The sequence below is a fragment of the Oncorhynchus clarkii genome, chromosome 15 (genome assembly GCF_045791955.1).
Source record: "Oncorhynchus clarkii lewisi isolate Uvic-CL-2024 chromosome 15, UVic_Ocla_1.0, whole genome shotgun sequence".
NCBI lineage: Eukaryota > Metazoa > Chordata > Actinopteri > Salmoniformes > Salmonidae > Oncorhynchus > Oncorhynchus clarkii.
The window spans coordinates 21,721,851-21,744,692 of record NC_092161.1 but is presented as its reverse complement, the minus strand read 5'-3'; the positions used below and the strand labels follow the sequence as shown (position 1 = coordinate 21,744,692).

The window sequence follows — 22,842 nt, the reverse complement described above, 5'->3', positions numbered from 1 at the left end:
AGTTTTTTATTTTCTGTTTAGATATGCGTTAATGTTTGGGTTTGGCTACCTCAATAGCGCTGAACAATGAAAACCCCATGTTCCTGTTTTCACCCCATTTTTTGACTGATGGAGTATCAACACTCATTTCATAAGCTTCTTCAGATCTTTATGCTATTTCACAAAATCCCCTTCTCCCAAAACAAGCGGTGGGGAGAAAAAATTGTCACGCTCTATTTTTCCTGAAAAGAGATGGTTGACAAACCAAGGCGGAAATCCAGGCTTCAATGACAAATGCATAATAATGAATAATCACAAAAACAACAAACGCTAACAAATTAATAGTTTGGACGATATCCTATTTTCACACACAATGTATGATACGATCAAATAGGCAAATCTGGGGATCGAGATGAATCGAATGGGCTTTAAGAAACTTACAATTCATTAAAGCTACATAAAAATAGTTCAGAGTTCGGTGCATAAAAAGAGTTCAATCTGAAAGTTACATGAACTACATTAGGAACCAAATGGGCACCTTTTAAAAGGGACAAAAAAATATATATATATTTAAAAAGGAGGCACAACACAGACAGAAATGTCTGTGAGGGGCGGGAAGCGAAGCACCCAGTGTTGTCCATTAGGCGGAGTGTGTAATGGACATGGCTCATGTGCTGGTGAATATAGGAGATGACATAGATATTCCTCTTTGTGGCTCTGACCTGTTCTAGTGAAAGGCTGCCAAGCGTGATCATGTCAGGCAGCATGCGCTCCCTTAGCTGCTGAGCGTAGCGGGGGATCACCTCTTCTTCCCCTTCTTCCACTGCCGCCATGAAGCGCCCACGGCCTGCAGCACCGGCACCGACACGCAGTGTTGGATCACCGGCCCTCACCTTCCACACCTCTTCCTCCTCCCTGTGGGCTAGCGCCATACCTGGACACACAGGGGAGTGTGTGGAGTTAACACACACACACACGCAGATGGATGTACACACACACATACACAACACACATGCACGCACACACATACTGTTATGCACAAGTAGTAGACAGTTTAGATTTCACATGCAAAGTACCAAAGACCATCTGAAAAATTCACTTGCCTGAAACATTATTTCTTATAAGCACCGGCAAAAAAGCAGGACAAACTCACATCTTACACTCCACTGACCATCTATGTCCATGTCAATGACATAGTATGCATTCAGTGTGGATCTGGATATAAGGCGAAGCCTTGACTAATGTCCATCACTAAATAACCACCAGTGCTACAGCAAGTCTCCTACAGTACATCAATGAATTGTTGCCGGTGGATTAGCCTAGCTAGCTTTTCAAGAGGCCACTGATACAGCACTTTCTCCATAAAAAGTCTGAGGTCAACAAACAGACTCAACACAGCTCCAAGATAGAAACTGCCACTATACCCACCATGTATCGATGTTTCTAAGTTTGTTCTCAAAATTCTGAGGGAGTTTATTGTGTTGCAACAGAGATAAATATCCAGCTGGGCTGAGAATGCTGGCTTCTGTGCTCTGGTCATCGTTGGAAAGTAAACAAGAGTAGAACTATGCCTTTATCAAATTTAGATAGTTTTCCGTTACAAATAGAGGATGGATTCAACAGTCAAACGTATCTTCTACGCTACTGCATAGCCACGTTAATAGTGATTATGAGGTATTGTTAGTGCCCCTTATAGGTAAAGACAACGTGTGCAGTCCAATGTGTGAATCAGATGAAGTCAATCAATGCCTAAAGTGATTATTTTCTTCTTTGTCAACCAAAGAGATAAAATATTTCAAGAAGTAAACAGATGAGATGACAACCGCACTGCGGGGGATTTATCCAGGAATCCCTCCGGAAATTACTTTTACTGGACCTTTTCCATTTCATTAATGTTCTGTTTCTTTCTCCTCGTTTTGTTGTGCGTGTGCTTTGTGCACGACTGTAAGAGAAAGAGTAAACCCTGCTCCAGTCACAATGCATCAGGATCAGGAGGAGAGAGAGAGCCTGCCTAGTCAGGCTGCGGCCTATATCGGTGGGAGGCATCCATAGAAAAGCATAAGGTGATTGTCTTGAAGTCTATTGTGGTTTACCGGAGAGCTCTGGCAGTCGATGCTGTTGGGCGCTTGCAGTGCAGGCGAGAGAAGGGCTCTGCCTGTGCCTATTGCATAAAACTGTTAATCCAAGATCCTCTTTACTTTTTTTTTTACCGGATTTCATGTACATTCTGAGACAATGGAAGGGCCTGCTAATCTCACTGCTACAGCTAAATCCATGACAATGCCGAATAATACAAGCAGGCAAAATTCTTCCATGTTCGAGCAGGTCTAAGCCCATCACTTCTGCACTGGAATTACAACAGAGATGCGTCATGTCAACAGGAGCCGGTGCGACTGTCTTGTCTCCCCCCCAGAACAATGCCAGCTTAAACCAACCCCAGTTACCCCCTGTTTGGGTACATATTCAAATGAGTATTCTGTTAATGGAAAAAGGCACGCCTACTGCACCACAATAGGCCTGTGCCTGGAAAGCTAGGAACAAGTCCTTCTACTCTGTGTCCCTTTAAAGTGTTCTTCTTTGTTCTGTCTGAAAATAAACAGTATGTTTTCGATTGAGCAGTTGCCTGCATATTTACTCTATAGTCGCAGTTGAATAATTTTGGAGTTTGTTTTACATGTGTTTTTAGGGTCTGGAATGTTGAGAACATACCTGGTAACTCTATGATGGTTATGTCGTCGTCAGCGTCCAGCATTTCAGACATTTTCTGATATAGGCCCTTTTCATCTTGGTTCATTATTTCTACAAATCAAACAAATAATGTCACATAAAATGTCACAATCTCCTGATAACTATTACTTCAACTCAGAATTGCTCGCTTCTTTTTCAAATCTAACTATACTGAACAAAAATATAAATGCAACATGTCAAGTGTTGTTCATGTTTCATGAGCTGAAATAAAAGAAGTTTTCCATACGCACAAATTATCATGACACAAAGCAAGACCCAGATGCAGACACAGGGGGCAGATGGTTGGAGTTTATGAGTAGGCTAGAGAGAAAGGTTGTGGACAGGCAAAAGGTCAGAGTCCAGGAGGTACAGAGTGGCAGACAGGCTCGAGGTCAAGGCAGGCAGAATGGTCAGGCAGGCGGGTACAGAGTCCAGAACAGGCAAGGGTCAAAACTGGGAGGACTGGAAAAAGGAGAATAGCAAAGGCAGAAGTACGGGGAAAAAATGCTGGTCGACTTGGAACATACAAGACGAACTGGCACAGAGAGATAGGAAACACAGGGATAAATACACTGGGGAAAACAAGCATCACCTGGAGGGGGTGTAAACAATAACAAGGACAGGTGAAACAGATCAGGGTGTGACACAAATAGCTTATTTCTCTCAAGTTTTAAGCTTAAATGTGTTTTACATCCCTGTTAGTGAGCATTTCTCCTTTGCCAAGATAATCCATCTATTTTACAGGTGTGGCATACCAAGACGCTGATTAAACAGCATGACCATTACAGAGGTGCACCTTGTGCTGAATGCCACAGATGTCTCAAGTTGAGGGAGCGTGCAATTGTCATGCTGACTGCAGGAATGTCCACCAGAGCTGTTGCCAGATAATTTAATTTTAATTTCTCTACCATAAATAGCCTCCAACATTGTTTTAGAGAATTTGGCAGTACGTCCAACTGGCCTCACAACTGTAGACTAGGTGTATGGCATCGTGTGGGCGAGTGATTTGCCTATGTCAACTTTGTGAACAGTGTGCTCAATGGTGGCGGAGGGGTTTGAGTATGGGCAGGTATAACGAATACAATTGCATTTTATCGATGGCAATTTGAAAGCACAGATACCGTGACGAGATCCTGAGGCCCATTTTCGTGCCGTTCATCTGCCGCCATCATATCATATTTCAGCATGATAATGCACAACCCAACGTTGCAAGGATCTGTACACAATTCCTGGATGCTGAAAATGTCCCAGTTCTTCCATGGCCTGCATACTCAGACATTTCACCCATTGAGCATGTTTGGGATGCTCTGGGTCGACATGTACGACAGCGTGTTCCAGTTCCAGCAAATATCCAGCAACTTCGCACAGTAATTGAAGAGGAGTGAGACAACATTCTACAGGCCACAATCAACAGTCTGATCAACTCTATGTGAAGTAGATGTGTCACACTGCATGAAGCAAATGGTGGTCACACCAGATAATGGCTGGTTTTCTGATTAACGCCCCTACTTTTTTTTAAAAAGGTATCTGTGACCAACATATGCATATGTGTATTCCCAGTCATTTGAAATCCATAGATTAGGGCTTAACAAATGTATTTCAATTGACTGATTTCTTTATATGAACCGTAACTCAGTAAAATCTTTGAAATTGTTGCATGTTGGGTTTATATTTTTGTTCAGTATAAATACATGTGTGCTTGAAATTACATTCAAATTGTCAAGTCTAGTCAATATATATGCAAACATGCAAAACATTCTCATTCATGGGGTAATAGCAAATGGTCAGGTAGGGAATAACATTTCTACAAAGGTAATGAAAAAGGAGCAGGAATATGCCTCTTAGGTTGATTGTCATCATTTGATGGGATTGAGCTTTAGGACTCCTTTGATATTACAAGGAAGTGATATCCAAAAGATACAGGTGAAATGGCTCCTCTGTTAATAGCCATGTTTCATTATAACATGCATATTACTTGACTCCCAAGAGCATGGTTTTAATAGGCATGGGGGGGTGCAACTATTGATATGGCTCTGTCTGGTGTCTGTCATTTGATGGGAGCGCAAGAAAAGCTGGAGCGAAATGAAACTGACCAATGATACGTGACCTTCATCAATGACAACGAGCTGGAAACTAACACACTGTCCTATGTATGAGCCATCTCGTGGACCATCAGTAGTAAATGTATTTACATAGTACCGCCCCTGCCGTCAGAAACTGGCTGGCAATGAGTGATCTTTCTCACCTCACTTTAATGAACTGAGGAGAACTATTATGATGAGAAATGGCATACTTAATTCCAGCTCATCTTCTGTGCCGACCTCCGCCATCCCGCACCGCCTTGGGTTGGTTTCCTGCACCAGCGCTGGGTCAAAGTAATTTCGGGCACGCTCATTTCCTGTGGAAACTACGCCAGAAGAGCGAGAGAGTGAGAGAGGAGGAGGAAGGTGGGAGTGGTGGAGCGGCAGGTTGGTGGAGGTCAGTGTTTATTAGAAGCATATGAAGCAAAATGTTAATTTTGAAAGCCACACTGTTGAGGCTGGCCAGAGAGCCAGCGTCTGCTACCTGATAAGCCCTGGCCGGTCAGTCCGTTCACATGAGTGCGGCTCGCCGGGGCCCAGTGGAGCTCTGGGGCCTAATTAGCATGCCGCGAAAGGTCACACCAGGCAATCTCTTAAATACGATTGCCATATGTTACTTGTGTTCAAAAGGAACTAATGAGAAACTGTACAAGCGAAAAGTACCTGGAATTTCAAAGACAATACCCCTCTAAATGCTCTGGGGTCAGCGGTTGGGAGAACCCGGTCGGTTTGGGCCGAGTGAAGGCAGAGGAGGAAAATAACTTAACCCGTGTCCCATTGACTTCTTATTAGCAATCGCTGACCTATGGGCATCAAAGCTGCTCTGCTACAATTTATGGGAATCCAGCACCTCAAGGGGTGTTTCTAATAAAACAGGTACACCCCACCGAGTTGCTTTCTTAACCTGAAATCATTCTCCTGGCTTGAATATTTCACAGACTATATCCTCAATCTAAATTGCTTTACTTGTATTACTCGGTGGGGCTAAATGAAGAGGTGTGTGTAAAAACATTTTTGCACACAAGGATCACATTTATATTAGAGGGAGAGGATCAACGCTGAGATGCATAAAAATGTGGAGTAAGTGTGTTTGCATAGGACCTCTACTCTGCATAGGACCCACCCACCAAGAGTTCTGTAGGCTTCTATTTGTGTTTATGTAATATATTGTACAAGCTTTTCTACATACCTTCCTCACTGTTGAACGCCAGTTACAAATTGTCAAATAGAGACACTTATTAGGCTGGAGTCCTGTATATTCATTGCTGCACTTATGAATTTTAGTGATACCATAAATTAACTGTAAAATTCACAAGTAAGTCCCTTTACGTCGTAAACACAGTTTTAACAATTTCGCTGCAATAGCTTTGAGGTTATGAAAGCCTTTTTTCAACCTACATTTGCATAATGGCGGCAGCTCTCAAAGATCTTGTCTTTGAATCATATCTTTGATTTACCTAAATAGTCTGGCTGTCCTCCAGTTCTTCGCCTCTAATAAAAATAGCAATTCCCTGTTCTTACATGCAAGCTATCAATAACCCACACTACTTCTCTCCATTCAAATCTACTGTTAACAGGCAGTTTTGATGAAAGATATTGAGGATAACCAAATAGAAGTGTCACAAACATGAGAGAGCTGCTGCTTGCGTCTATTATATAGAGGTACAGGCTCTACAGACTGTTGCTATGTGTGTCAGTGCACTGGCAATGGGATTTAATATATGCCTTTTTTGAATATGAAAATAACTGCAGTGCCTGTTGGAGAAATAAGACCACATGTTTGGTTGCTCTATTTCAATTTGTAATGAAAATTCAGAACTCTAAATTATATCAAATACATAGGATAGTATTCTAGACATAATGTTACATTTACTAGGGGGAGGAAATGACATAAATATCAAAACAAAATCAATGACAATTGTAGCATTGCTTACGATACACTTCTGTAGAAATAACGTTTTATCTCAGTAATGCACATATTTTATTAGCCCTACATATAAATGTACCATTTCTAAAGAACCCTTGATCCATAACTGATGAGACTACTCATTCATTTAGAGCTCCTTCAACTATAAGGTATTTTTTCAGTGTTAACTTTGACACACATTGCAAGTCTTGGGGGCATGCACTTGCACACATGCACACACAATGGCAGACACACACACCACACCATCCACACGAAACACATCCAATGAGAAAGTTTCCCATGAATGATTGATTTCACACAGGGGGCCTCAGAGTATTACTGTTTCTCCTTTTTCTTTCTTTCTTTTTTAAATAAGTGCAAGTCATAAGATATCTCCCTGACAACTCAGAGACGTGCGGGGCAGATGCTATCGATTTAATCTCTGATGAGAGAAGACTTCCCTGGGATTCATAAAAGCCCTGCTCCCTGCCTGGCGTGCCAATGGGTGACACCACATCTACTGTATCAGATGGATCAGCTCAGTCGTCGCATGTGCTACTCTACACAGCACTGGGTGGGGGCAAAATGGACTAGACCTGAATGAGGTTTGCTCCCCTCAATAAAATGCCACTAATCAAAACTACTGTAATACAACAGATCTAAGGAAAATGCCATGTTCTTCAGTATAAAAGACACTAATGAGTTTACGGTGATCATGGGACACACCAATTTGGTACATGGAAACTCAAAAAGATACCAAGAGAACTATAGTGCTTATGATCATGTGTTATGATGTGTCTATACATTCTGTGTGTGATTTAAACCCCAATGGTTTCTTTCTCTCTGTGTCTCACTCCACCTGGCAGTATTATCTTTTGAAAATATTTTAGAATGATCCCTTAATATCCCTTAACTTTGTCAAGGAACAGACACAACCATGAAAAAAAGTAACCAAGAGGTGTTAATAGTGATTATCCTAAGCTTAGCCAGGAGACAATGAATATTCTCAACAGCTCCAGAAAATGTATGTGTATGTTTGAGTGAAGGCCAAATGTTGGAAGTTCTCTCCACTAACATTAAGCTTCAATGAATTACTAGATTATTAATTCAATAAATAAAAACATCTCTTAATTCAAAATACCTGACTTGTGTGACCTATCAAGACCAAACCGGCATTTCTTTTAATGTTTGAACGCACCACAGTGTGTGTAACATCATATCGCTCAAGAGTCTCACTGACATAGTAAATTACAAGGGGGCATATTTTCCTGCAGGATGGGCCATCAGCTCTGTTTCAGGGACGTTATGTACACTATACGTTATAAAGATAGTGTGTATATGCTGGAAGTGGTATGCTAAGTAAATGCTCTCTTCGATGACTCCAGCCCTCCAGAAGGCAGAATACTGTTAGTGTGAGTTGAGAGGCTGGTTCCGTCAGGGTGTTCTGGCACCCCCACTCTTGTGACATTCTCCGGTTAGGTGGAATTTATATGAGGGGTACTTGTTAGGACACGCTAGCTTTGGAATGTGAGGACCAGGCCCTCAGAAACCCAAAAGGTTAGATCGGGAACAAATCCACAAATCCACTGTCAACGGGTTTGAGGCTAATGAAGAATGAAGCTTCACCTCTTGGTTTGGCAGGGGCTCGCAGCTCCATTTTTTGTTGGTGAGCTGCAAGGGTGCTATCTTGCCTGTCACGTTGAATTTCTCTCCCTGCTGAAGCCTGAGAAGCTGAAAGCTCTGTGCTGTAGCTGCCATCGAAGACAGGGTTTTCAATGCCTTCCACCACAGCACTCTCCTTCATTCCGCCTGCAAAAAAAGAGAAGAAAAAACACCATAACACAACAGGAAGGTCAAAAGTGGCGCATTATACCAAAGTACATTTAATGGCGCCAGAACATTCCTTCTAGTGATTCCTCTCCCCCTAAATACTGATGTGCATCCTCCTCGAATGTCACTAAAACACAATTAGGTTAAAATTAAATCTGAATCTTGCGGGGGGGGGGGGGGGGTTAGAGAAGAAGAAGAAATGATTAAAATAATTACAAATTGCGCCCTGACAAGCAAGAGCAAAATTTAGCCCAAAGCCATTTGTCTGTAATTAGTTAATTAATCCTTACACAAATTATGAGCAATAACTCATCAAGCAGGGCTCACCCATCAGAAATTCAGCCGACTTGGATTTCTTCTGCTTAGGTTGCTGCAGAGCCTTCTGCTGTAACTTCTGGAGGGAAATTGTTAAATGAATAAATTAGCTGCAGAATGAAGATCATCATTTATGATCCGCAACTAACGCAGTATTTTAAATATGGGACGACACCGAAATGTCATTTAATTTACATCGCCGCTAAAGGGGTCAAGCACTAATTGAACAACAGGAGTGGAAACATTTTTAATCATAAATAAATAAGAAAAGTTGTCACGAATGCGTAATGAAGGTCACATTAAAATACTTCCTCCTTTTTCCAAATGAATGGGAAACAACACTCTCTCCCTTGGAAAATGATGCATTTTTACACAGGCTTTGTGAGTGTGTGGAGATTCACTGTGCAAATGAATATGGAAATCCAAGCACATTGCTCATTACGTACATTCTTATGAACACATCCTAAAAAGTCTGGAGAAAAATGGTCCTTAAAATCAGAGAGTTCAAGGATTCTGCTATTTTTTTGTGTTGCTTTGAAAAATATTCAATACTCAATTTATGGGAAGTGCAAAAAAAAAAATCCCTTATGTGATAGAAAGCAAATTGCATAGCAAAGCCCAAACACAACCCAACTTGCAGCGAACCTTTCATAATATCCTATGAATGCCCCATAGTAATTGGGCTCCATAGCCATTTGTTAACTTTGATGTACAACCCCAAGCATCATGGAACATTTTCACTTAATCACAGCATATTGTGACTCTTCCGAAAATAGTTTTGCTAAGATCCAGTGTGCTCCAAAGAAGTTTGATGAAGCATCCCTTTGCCCCTTCCAAAGATAAGACCATTCAATAGCCTACAGTACATGGCCACAATATAACATTATTAGATAATACGTGAAAGAGGTAAATACAAACCGTGATCCCTGAAAGCCACCTACAGGAGTACATGCACGGTAGGCCTATAATGGGTCTTTCTCTATGAGCACTTCAATGCAATAATGAGGATTTTGACATCATGTTTCATAGCTATTTCTATATGCTCCATATACTGTTGGAGGCAATGTCATTCAACAGAGAGTGGTATACTAATGAAAATGGAAACTAGAAATGTAGAAATCCCCTTTGAAATCAAGAAATGGTGGAACAAAATGATGAGCCTCTAATTTCTGTGGACAAGAAGAACAACAAGAAAAGCCCAGGTAAATCACATTAGTAGTTGTTTTTGTTATGGATGTTTATTTCCCTGTACATGCATATCCTTATGTTTAAGATCTCTAGCTATAGCCTCAAAGCATTTAGTTGGAACTTCAATTTCAAAAATCATTTATGCAGATTCTGATGATGAACGGTGCCCATGCCCATGAACAGCATGTATATGTATACAATATTTAATTTCAAAGACAAAATCAGGGGTATGGGAGGGCAGGGGGGGGGTTCATTCTAAATGACAGAGCAATTAAAATAGTGGAGGACACATTCCAATCTGGAAAGAAGAGTTTTGTAAATCTGTTTTTACATCCAACAAGCCCTACAGCAAGACATTCATTTATACCATAGAGATGAATGGTTATCTAATTGTAACTTATTTAAAAACCATTTTCTCTTTCCACTGAGTTCCAATCAATTTCTCCCAGTTGTAGAGAACAGTAACATTTAAAACACTGACCAGAGACCAGAGTTTGTAGCATGAGATTCAGTTTCCTTTTCCAGTGTCGAACATATTTTTTAAACACATACTGTACAGCTTTTGGTTCATATCCAAAAGTAAATGAGGAAGTTATAATAGTATCGCTACTTGAGAAGCAAGTAATGAGTTTGCTAATAGGAAAATGACACATAATGAACATCGCCTTGTGTATATGAACACCAGTTTATATGATTCCATAACAGGCTGAGTTAGTAATTCAAAAAAGATGCAGCAGCATGCAAAATAGTGCTTGGGTTTTTGTTGTTTAAGTTTCATGGTAACCTACAAACCATACTCATTCATATTGAAGGACAATTTGAGATGAATACACTATGAAACTGCTGTTTACGTTTAAAAAACACTGTATAGAATATGCAGTAATGCAGCATGGTGAGGAATTGACAGTAAATGACAGTAGGCATGTATTGTATGTGGTATTGTAGGATACATTGAGACATTTTTGGGGCTGGTCTTTAGTTAGCTAGTGTAATTAATCATCAAATTAGCACAATGTGGGCGGATAGCACGCCTTTATTTTTCAAATCATTGTTTTTGCCCTTGAGACTAAGGCACTTTGAAGAGGAAGGCAAAAAAACTCACATAAATCCCATTTAATTATCACGCATTATGTTTTATCTTAGGCCAGAATAAAATGAACTATACATCCTTCGTATTACTATGAAATATCCATATTTGCTTCCTTCCCTATAGAAAATATACAAATGTAGCATTCCCAATCCCTTTAACACTGCCTTTAAAGAGACATCTTATTCAGTGCATTTACATGTACTGTTGTCGTGGGATTCTTCATAATGCTGCATTATTGCCCAGGCTTATTCCAGGCATGTTTTCCCTATCTGTTTGAGTCAAGCTGAGTCTGTTGTTATGTCGTTGGACTTTCTGTATTTCTGTATTATGTGCATCAATCTGCTGCTTAGAAAGGCAAACTGTAGTCTGCCGTCAGTAACACTAAAACCAACATCAAAAAACAAACTCATGATGTTGAAATGTACATCTGCACATCAGGTGTGGCTAAATTAAAAATGGAAGTTGGTCTTATTCCTCAAATTATGAATAAGCTCTATCTTCCACAAAATGTCAACACATTTTGAGATTTGCATGAATGTATTGTCTTGAGTTCAGTTCCTGTTAAAGATAAACCTCAGTAAACCATTTCAGTAAACGTACACATGGAGAGTCCACATGCTGCGGGCAGAATGCTTTTGGTCATTGTCAGTAAAAATCGAATTCAGAAAACTTCACTTAATCCACTCCATTTAGAGAGCTAACAGAATCCATGTTTCTCTTTTAATTCCTTGGTTTCCACAACGACAGTCACCCAGTGTGCCCTAACAGGATGCAGCATGCAGATGTTTCATTTCTAAAACATGCAAGTGACAAAAACAAGGTAATAGTGGTGGCATAATGTGACGATTCTGCCAGCTTGGATTTTAGGAATCTAAACAACTGTTCCAATTCTAACAACATCACGAGCAGGATAAACTACAGAGGGGCAAATATCTTCTGACATGTCTTTCCAATTAACATAAATATATTAAATGCATGTTGCTGTATTGGAGTCATGTGCCAAGAAGCTCTAGTGTATTATAACAAGCCCTGAATACCAAAGTAAAAAATGCCCTGAATTCATTGTGTTGTCATTTGAAGGAATCTACTGCTCAAAACCATGCCCCTTCCTTCCCTAATTGAATCTGCACATTAAAAAAATGCTTACTTTGTGGTCAAGATGAGAAAAAAATAATTTATAACTGGTGACAAGAAAAATCTATGAAGTTTTTTAAAAGAATGTGATTGTTGTCAAAAGGAATTGGGTACAACAATGCCTTGTTCAGTTCGGGTTCCATTCAAAGCCGGAGCTGTGAGGGCTCGGGGAGAAGACTGCTGCTAGGCTGGTGGGCACAGACCAGCTAGAAAGTAAATTTTGCATACTGTACGGATCATCGCCCAGTTCAGGCCAGTCACATTGAATCTGCCATCAACCAATTGTGCTTCATGAAACCGTCAACCCTAATTTACGTCTGGCTGTTTTCTTCTATCCGGCTGTAAACAAACCCCGCTTTGAGCTGTCTCCCTCATCCCTATCTGCTTACGAGGGGAGCGAGGACAGCCCAAGTCCGCTGTGTCAGAAACAAGCAACGCAAAGCCTACCACTTCCAGACAGCAGTCTGTGCAGCAGGCACAGAGTCAACGAGAGGAGCTTCTTTGGAATGACAGAGTTTTACTGGGGTTTAAAGGGGCGAATACATTAGGCCCGCACTGATGCTGACGTGTTGTGTCTCTATCCTTATATTATATTAGAGAGCTCCAAATCTGAACAACTGTTTTTAAAATCATTAGGATAGCAGCATTGTGCATTAGTTTACAGGCTATTCTCCCAATCTAGCCCATGAAAGGAAAACAACTGCCACACAGAGTAAATGGATGCATATCTAAATTGACAATGGAATTGAATCTTTTTTCAATCTATATGCAAGTGTGTGACAGGTATATAGTCGTGTAGTGAAAGGTTTCTGCAGGCTGGGACTGAACTAAACAACATATTGCTTAATCAATGCTGACAGAAATTGCTTTTGTTGTCATCTTTTATGTAGGCCCGCTTTATCTACTTTCAAATACATATGCAGTTTACAATTCAAAAATTGTACCGCATGAAAAGCTATTTTCAATCAGTTTGAGATAAAAGTCATATCAGCAAAATGTGAATGATGGAAATACAAGGTACAGTATATAGAGGTATATGTATTTAAAAGTATGTATACTACAATACCCCCCTGACTTAAAACATTATAGGAATTGGCTGACATTTCTGTCCTACAACAGCATCAAAACATAATCTTTCAAATTAAATCGGAACTAAACCTATTTTCATTTAGAGGATATAAATAGTCTTATAGGTTTGTGGTAATTGTTGTCCACCAAACAGTTTCACATTAAACAACAGCTTCAGTTGGTGTAGACAGAAAAACATAATTAGTATTCAGGCTTAATTCATCTATGCTGGCCCCTTTAAGTGAATTAGTCAATTATTTATGCATGTGTGCTCCTTTGATGCTAACAGATTATGTATGTTACAGGGAGAACCTTGAAATATGACTTTGAAAACTTTTCATGACAAAATGTCACCACGGGCTGCTCTAAAGGCTGAAAGAAATGTCAGTGCAGACCCAGAATACACAATGATTACGGACCAGACATTCCCGGGCCTGAATAATGAGAAAAACAAAGATCACAACTATCAAATCCATTTTAAACATTTCACTCCCAAAACAGGGGAAATCTCACAAATTCATTGTTTAACGCCTTGGCAAGAGGCAAAATAAATCACTGAAATATGGACTTTTGTGCACCCTAATCCAAATAATGGAAATCTAACACAGAAGGATCAAGGTTTCACCAAGGATCATGGGAACTCCTTGGGATTTCCAAGAGCCTTTTTGTTCCCTCTCCTTGAGAACTCTCCACAGCCCCAGCTCTGCCCTCTACACCCCTCAATCCCCATTGAAATCTCAGAGGCAGCTTGGAGGAATGCTAAATGTCAATGGTCAGCCTGCCCCAGCACCTTCAGAGAAAATGGAGGTATGAAGGCCTAACCCCTGTATTTGGCTACGGGGCTAGTGGTAAAACTTTACTCACGCTGCCAGAAGTGTCCATGACTGCTCACTGCACCGATCTTGGAGCATTTGACTCTGATCCCTGGACAGTGATGGAACCTGTGCATACGAAAATTGCTAAATGAATCGCAAAGAAAAAATATATTTGTAAAAAGTTGGAAATGAATTGAGTGAATATAGTTAACACTTTTGTATGCTGTTATTACAGAAAGTTCTTACTGTATGCCTATGCAGACCCTATAGCACAAAATGCTTCATTTCATACAGTACTAATCATATCTTTAATTTCCCTCTGTTGTTTGTGTTTAGATCTACAGACTATAATCTTTTAAATGCGTCTAGGAGAATTACAGGCTAAGTGCAGTTTATTTATATCAGAGATACCAAATTATTTGCCCTTATTATTCAAATAGTTTATTCATTTACATCTGATGCAATACTATTTGGTATTTTCTATCTCCTTTTCCTATGGTAATTCACATGGCTTGCACACGTTTCTGCAGAAATAGCTAAACAAACCCCAGGCAAAATGTGAAAGATGATCCCATACCATGTGAGTTAGGATGAAATGCTACACTTTTTCACACTAAACACTGCTCCACTGGGTGTGATTGAAAAACATTAAGCTATTGAATCTGTGTGTTGTATGTGTGAGGGAAAATGTATGTTGTAACAAGTGGGCCTATGTTTTTGTAATTATTTCAAATGACACTCTGCGTAATAACCAGGTGAAAGCGATCCAGTGTGTAGTCCAAATTACACACACTAGAAAGGAAAGACCACGGGATATCCTTACACCTTAATATGGGCCATAACTAAATAGTTATTATTTTTCTCAGTTGTTGGAACTATTTAATTATATTTCCAGCTGCATCTATTCCTTTCCATTCCTCTTTATCACTGGGATAAGGGAAAGATTAGGGCTATGTTCGGATAAAGAGCTACTTTGTAGCATTTCCTGTACATGTGCATTTTATTGAATTAAAGGCGGTTTTCAAATTCATGTTTTTCATTTGGTGATTTGTTTTTCTTAGTTATTAATAGAGATGGGTGGTTGAATGTTTTATAGAGGTCATAAAGCGAGATGCTGTGAGAGCCCCAGACAATTGGTTGTAAAAAGCTGTTAGCTTCTATCTGCCAAATGCTGTTCTCCAAGTAATGTGATTGCCAACAGTTTCTTAACCACAGAAATGACTGACTCATTACTGCTTCGGGTTCTGGCTCTGCAAAGGCCATGCAAATATATGTACACAACGCCCTACAGTCTTTGAGTTTAACACACTCTGTGGGTTGAAGTTAACGACACAAGCGCCCATCCAGTGATGACTGGCTATGAGTTCATTGCTTCGTCTTACATTATCTCATGCTTAGTAAACAATTGATCCATGCCATACAGTGCCAGTGTTGACCAATAACATCAAATCCTGTTAAATACAGACTTCGAAGAAAACACATGTCATGACAACTGTTACTATAACTCTTAAATGTACCATTCTTCCAATAAATCTGGTGCTCCATTGGAATAATGGACCCAAAGAGAGCTTATGAAAAGTGTGAAATTACCTTAACAGAAAATGAAAACCAGTTCTATACGGGTTCAACAGGATGTAGTGATACAAATAACTTATTTGAACCCCTACCTTTCCTATGCCCTGAGAAGCATCATCTCCTAGGTAAACTACTCACCAAAGCTCAATCAACCCTTAATCCTGAATGAGAGGGTGTTCTGTTCTATGTTGCTATGCATAAGAACTTCCGCTCTCTACGGCTTTGTGTAACATTACATTTTTGGTTGACATTCTTTGTTTTCCACCAACAGGGATAAAGGATGTAATTTCATAGTCACAGAGGCACAGGCCACAATTATTTCCTAAGTATGTATTTTATCTTGTCTTGGACACAGGGGCCACAATTCCTGCATGCCATTTAGGTGCAATTTGATTGTTGCTCCCCAGTTGTTTATTTGACAATAGCCTATCTACCTGCCCTGTTATCAATATAGACGACTTAACAACTACTTCTATTGTATTTACCTGTTTCTTCTTATGAAGTTCACATTCTTGGCAACTGGATGGAATGAGTAACAGCTGAATGGAGAAACCTAGCACTTGCATGTGGAACTTGATCTGTGAGTGCATACAGTAGGCCTACTCAGGATGTGGGATGCCTGCAAATTGAGAGCAACAATATATCACTAGCATGACAAACTGTATCACAAAATATGCAAACAACTTCATGCGTGTTGAATTTATATGTTAATGTAGAAAAAAATTTATGTATAGTAGGCAAATAATAGCTGAAGTTTCCTGCAGTAGTCGACAAGGCCTCGCTTGAGGTGCAATAATGTTGTTGTTTCTCAGTTTGTTTAACAACAGGCTGTCTGCCCTGTAAACAATATTATCCATATACAGTTCACATTATTGGATTGATTGAGCAGCAGGCAAATGCAGAAACATTGCACACACATATGCCACCGACAAATAAGACGTTTTATTAATCTGTATCATGAGTTAGTTGACCAAGGCCTTGCCGAATACCCTACAGAAAGCTTAGCTAGGCTATTATTTGTATAAACGTCGTGAAATAGGCCATCTACTAATGCATTATTTAGTCTTACATAAACTGGTATGAAACGTATATGCCTATTAGCCGTACTGTTTTCCACTAGCGCTACCTACCTGCGTGAGTTCTGAAATTGAAATTGAGTCTGAAACAAGTGAGCTGCCAACCAAGCACGCAAAGATAAGTCAAAGGTATGGTTCCCACAATATATATATATATTTTACTAGCCAACTCAGTTAAGAACAAATTCTTATTTACAATGACGGCCTGGGAACAGTGGGTTAACTGTCTTGTTCAGGGGCAGAACGACAGATTTTTACCTTGTCAGCTCGGGGATTTGATCCAGCAACCCAAAGCTCTATATAACACTACCTGCCACAACGTCATAATTGGCTATCCGAAAAATGTGGGAAAACAAAAATGAGCTTTTCGGTATTCATTTAAGGTTAGGCATAATGTTAGCAGTGTGGTTAGGGTTAAAGTTTGAAATCACATTTTAAGAAGACTTTGTGGGGTTTATTGCCGCGTTCCAAACAACTGGGAACTCGGAAAAATACGAGATCAAATCATGACGTCAGTGATCTACAGGTCGCAAAAACGGAGCTCTATAAAGAGGTCCGAATTCCCGAGTTGGAATTCTGAGTTGAATGACCGTTCAAATCGATTTTCCCATTCGGAGCTCGGAACGCACTGAAATCGGAAGTCAAAGATTTCCGAGTTCCCAGTTGTTTTGAACGCGGCATAAGACTTTGTGGATGTCGTAAATAGTTACGACCCAAAGGTATGGGACCGCGCTCTTGAGTCTGGCAGACACCTGCAATTTCAGAACATCAGACAAAGGTAGCACAAGAATTGCAAACTGTACCCTTACGTTGAAATAAGTTAATGTGAGTGGAATTTATGTTACATGTCGAAATAAAGCTTGTAGCCTACTTCATGACTTCAAACGTCTAAAAATAAAGCCAAGACCTTGGTCAACTCATGATACAAACGGATAAAACTTGATATTTGTCGGTTGATAGCATCACTCAGATCTATCTTACATTGAAATTGCGTCGGGTAAATGTTAAAACATGCGAATATGCAACAGGAATAGGATTTTAGAATAAATTACCTGACACGGTTTTGCCTGCCTCTCTCCCCCCGAACTCTACCCGGCCTTCACCAAGACAGGATCCTGTAGCCAAGGTGATGGTGACGTTGCTACCCCACATGCTGAGGTCATTACTACAGGTGACTATCAAAATGTCATGCGTGAGCTTTCAAATGTTTATCAATGTATCCTGAGTTTTTCGTAAAATATAAACATAATTAATTGAGAACGGTTTTGTGTCTAAATAGCGTACAAAGGGCCTAAGTTACATTATCCCAGGTGTCGAATTCAAAGTATATTTCCTTTCATCTGGCAGTATGGCTATAACGTTGGTGTTAGTAACTATTACGTTGATACAATAATTCAAAAATTCAAACGGGAAACAACAGCAAATTATGAGCACGTGAGCAACACTGTTACTGTTTGGTGTAACTGTTGAGTGCAAAGATAAGGTTTCAGCAATGGGTAGGCTACATCTGCCAGATGGCACCACCTTTGGTATTTTAAATGTTGATTTATTATTTATGCAGAGCAGATCTGCATGGTTTCAGACAACCTTTCAAAGAGATTTCACCACCACTGTATTTCCAGGGAGGAGCGATGTTATGACTTTGCTACTTCTCAACATCAATTACAGTAATGACGTCCCATCCAAGGTAAAGCCATCATACAGCTTTGTAAACATTCATTATGCAGTATGACAATTTACACAAAGGTTCCCCATGAATTATTTAGGATGGTTCATATAAACATTCTTGTCACAAAGAAAACCTGGAGTGCATTACAACCTGGTGTGAAGAATAGGTACAAAACACAGCAGATTGCTTCCTTCACAATAGGCACAGGGCATGGCTAATGTCTCCACAAGAAGAAACAGCCCTAGCTTTGTTATTTATTACTGAGGAACTACCTAGGCCGTCGGTGGCCTTTTCATCTGAGGGAGAGAGATTGCTTGCATGAGAAATACCTTTGTTTGTTTGTTTGTTTCTTTCTTTTAGTGACTTTGAATCCATGTTACCATGTTTGATCATGAATAATATGATAAACTAACATTCACCTAATTTATATTGGACAATGTACATTAGACATCAACTGGTTAATTCCAGAGATGTACAGGTTACCTTTAAAGTGAAGAACATGCACAATAGAAAGAAAACAAAACATCTAAACAAAACAGAGGGAACCAAATCAATAATATAATTCCTGAAATAAAGTCCTTTGTTCAGTAAAACATAATTAGGCTTATACAATCACCAAACTACAGAGCTTAGCATCATCTCTGTGCCTAAAAAACTGGTTGTATATGTGATCTAAATAAGACATTCACCGATCTGGACTGCCCATTTTCCAGCTTAGTTGTCCTTGATCATTTAAATGATTAAATATAGACCTAAATCTACGATCTGGCTCTATCTTATCCAATTAATTCTCAATGTAGGCATGAGACTGGTTAATGATGTTATCTTACCTAATTAACCTGCATAGGGATTCGACTCTAGAACAGGAATTGTTCATCCCTCATCTAAGTGTTCATTACTATCATTACCATAAAGGGACTAACTTATGATGTTGGCCGTTCTGGCACCATTAATTTAGATTGAGTCCTTTTTTGCTTCATTTCATTTTGGTTTTGCTTTGGGGTCATTTTTAATTACGGTAAAGACTGAAAATATGGAAATTCTCAAATACATTCAATTGCGGTCAAAACAATCACAGGGATAGCGTGAGATTTGCAAGCGATTTTTGCTACTTTGGGTGATTTCAGACTTTAGATTTGCTATTTTGTTCCCGGCGAGGCTCAGCAACAAACTGTACTTTGAAAACTCTTTTTTTGTCAGCTTTCAGAATCAGCTTCAACCTATTAACGCTGCAGAATGCAAGGGGAATCAATAGCCTTCATTGGGCCATGTGTCATTTGTTAATCGGGTATTGATGAGAGTATTGACATGTGGCTAATTAATCTCAAGCCCAGCTCCAGCTTTCATATGTTTCCTTAATTATGTTCTTCATCTTAGTCCTCTGACATTGGCAGACTTACGCCTCGTGGTAGACAGTGAGTAAAGTTAGCTGTCAGGCTTTTAGTATTTTTTTAAACTCTCCCTGCCAAAGCAACTAGGTTCTCCCTGTTGTGCCATATACTTTAGTTCTTTGAAACTAGTGAAATAGTTTTATAGGCTTACTTGCATTTAATAGTTGCTTGCATGATCTACAATGTCAGGTTGGCATAGCATCATTGTACCAGCTATACTCAAACGGTAGTCAACACAGTCACATACTGTTAATGCATTTTGAATGTATTTTTTATAGCAATTAGGCAAACTCCGACTGTGACATTCATTGGAGTTATTTTTTTACTCTTCCAGCAACATGGGCGGGCAGCACTGTATAAACTGTATAAACAATTAAGCTGAAGCTGCATGGGGCCCAAATATACATTGCTCATTAACAAGTTGTGGTCTGCTGCAATCGCAGCGTTTCCCCTATAATGTCCCCATTTAGCGGACCACAGAGGCCACAGTAGCAGCCACCGGCCCCAACCCTCCTGTCATAGCACAGAGGCTCGCAGACAGTTGGCTGTTTGATGTCTGGCTAGCCTGGGCATTGGGCTGGTTGGGTTTGCTTGCAGGCTGATCGATAGTGCTAGCACATTAGCACTCAGAGCACCTGAAGGTCAAGCCTGCCACAGGCAGCACCACAGGGCCCCACTGAGCAGCATTTCCCCAAACTACAGTACGCACCACAACCGCCAAATCCAACTTTTTAGCCCGGTGGTTTGATTATTGTTTATAGATACAGAGGAGAATTAAAGCATGGCCTGCAGGCAGCATAATTATTTACAGCTGAAAACTCATATCATTATCAGCATGCTCCTAATTGCCAGAAGTAATATCAATGTTAGTTGATTAAGCATATTTTTTTCTCCCACTTCATAGAAATTGTTTTCCTTCAGCATATGGGGTGACGGTTTATCACAATACAGCTGTTCATCTTGCTTACTTTCTTTGTTCACAGCTCCAAAATATTATATTGTGGCATCTTCAGAGAGGAGCAATTGATTTCTGCACTTTTTGTAGTTTATATACAAGGTCAAACAGTACACACTGTACATTACATTACATACACTGTAAAAAAAATCTAGTTGTTTTAACAATACTGAACAAAAATATGAACGCAACATGCAAAGTGAAGAAGCTGATTAAATAGCATGACCATTACGCAGGTGCATCTTGTGCTTGGGACAATAAAAGGCCACTCTAAAATGTACAGTTTTGTCACACAACACAATGCCACAAATGTCTCAAGTTTTGAGGGAGCGTGCAATTGGTGTGTTGACTGCAGGAATGTCCTCCAGAGCTGTAGCTAGAGAATGTAATATTAATTTCTCTGCCTCCAACCTCGTTTTAGGGAATTTGTCAGTACGTCCAACCGGCCTCACAACTGCAGACCACGTGTAACTACGCCACCCCAGGACCTCTATGTCGCGCTGTATAATGATAGGAGACAAGCGCAGGAATACGTAATAGGGTTTTTTATTTTCTCCACCCAAACAAAAGAGTGAGGTGTAAACCTATAAATAATACACGAGACCCTTAAAACAAGTGCACAATAACACGTAGCATGGAAGCCGATACAACAGCACAGGTGCTCACAAGACCAACGGACATGGTAACAATAACCGACAAGGACAATGGGGAACAGAGGGCACATATATATACACATACTAATCAGGGGGAATGGGAACCAGGTGTACGTAATGAGACAAGACACTCCGGGTTTGGTGGTAATGATTCCAGTTCAGTGACTCCTAGAAGGCTGGTGACGTAGACCTCCGGAGCTGGTGAACGGAATGAGCAGCAGTACAGGGGGGATCCATGACAGTACCCCTCCCCCTGACATGCTGCACCAGCAGCGGGACGACACCGGCTTCGGGCACGACCGCAGGGACGCGGTACGGGTCGGTCAGGTGCCGACAGTGAAAATCCCTGGTCAGCGACGCGTCCAGAATATCCACCGCAGGAACCCAGCACCGCTTCCATGGGCCGTACCCCTTTCAGTTGATGAGGTTCTGGAGACGCGCCGCCCGACGCCTCGAATCCAGGACTTCACAGACCGAGTACGCCCGACCTCCCTCGATGTCCAGAGGAGGAGGCAGGGCGTCACTGGGTCCACCCTCAGCGAGGGGACCAGGCACCACTGGCCTGAGGAGAGACACATAAAAAGTCAGGTAAATGCGGTATTTATAAGGGAGTTGCAAACGGTACATTACTTAATTAACCCTCTTCAGGACTTTAACGGCCCCACAACCTGCGGACTCAACATCTGGCAGGGCAGGTGGAGGGAGGGTGGAGCGCCAGACCCGGTCGCCTGGAGAGAAGACAGGCACCTCACTGCGGTGGTGGTCGGCCTTTTCCTTGTGCCGAGGCATGGCCCGCTGGAGGCGAGTGTTTTCAGCATTCCAGGTCTCTTCAGCGTGCCAAAACCACTCGTCCACCGCAGTGGCCTTGGTCTGAGTTGGATGCCAAGGTGCCAGGGACGGCTGGTACCCCAACACGATGACACGGCCCGCAACTAAAACATGCGGACTCTCCTTCACTGCAGCCGACGTGAGGAAAACATTTAAACGTGTCAACCCTCGCAAGGCTGCAGGCCCAGACGGCATCCCCAGCCGCACCCTCAGAGCATGCGCAGACCAGCTGGCTGGTGTGTTTACGGACATATTCAATCAATCCCTATCCCAGTCTGTTGTTCCCACATGCTTCAAGAGGGCCACCATTGTTCCTGTTCCCAAGAAAGCTAAGGTAACTGAGCTAAACGACTACCGCCCCGTAGCACTCACTTCCGTCATCATGAAGTGCTTTGAGAGACTAGTCAAGGACCATATCACCTCCACCCTACCTGACACCCTAGACCCACTCCAATTTGCTTACCGCCCAAATAGGTCCACAGACGATGCAATCTCAACCACACTGCACACTGCCCTAACCCATCTGGAAGAGAGGAATACCTATGTGAGAATGCTGTTCATC

At 40.9% G+C, this 22,842-nt stretch overlaps 1 protein-coding gene across 1 annotated transcript in view; it reads right to left on the bottom strand.

The window, feature by feature from the left end:
* The window catches only part of LOC139366816 (orofacial cleft 1 candidate 1), a 101,521-nt gene extending 83,532 nt beyond the window's left edge, over positions 1 to 17,989 (bottom strand). Inside the window, exons 1-8 of the mRNA XM_071104511.1 lie at positions 17,837 to 17,989; positions 16,194 to 16,327; positions 14,183 to 14,259; positions 8,851 to 8,917; positions 8,320 to 8,502; positions 5,000 to 5,104; positions 2,689 to 2,778; positions 702 to 913 (exon numbers count right to left, since the gene is read on the bottom strand). Coding sequence (XP_070960612.1) covers positions 702 to 913; positions 2,689 to 2,778; positions 5,000 to 5,104; positions 8,320 to 8,502; positions 8,851 to 8,917; positions 14,183 to 14,200 — 675 coding nt within the window. The 5' untranslated portion in view covers positions 14,201 to 14,259; positions 16,194 to 16,327; positions 17,837 to 17,989. The remainder of the gene's footprint in view (positions 1 to 701; positions 914 to 2,688; positions 2,779 to 4,999; positions 5,105 to 8,319; positions 8,503 to 8,850; positions 8,918 to 14,182; positions 14,260 to 16,193; positions 16,328 to 17,836) is intronic.
* Positions 17,990 to 22,842: the final 4,853 nt, after the last annotated feature.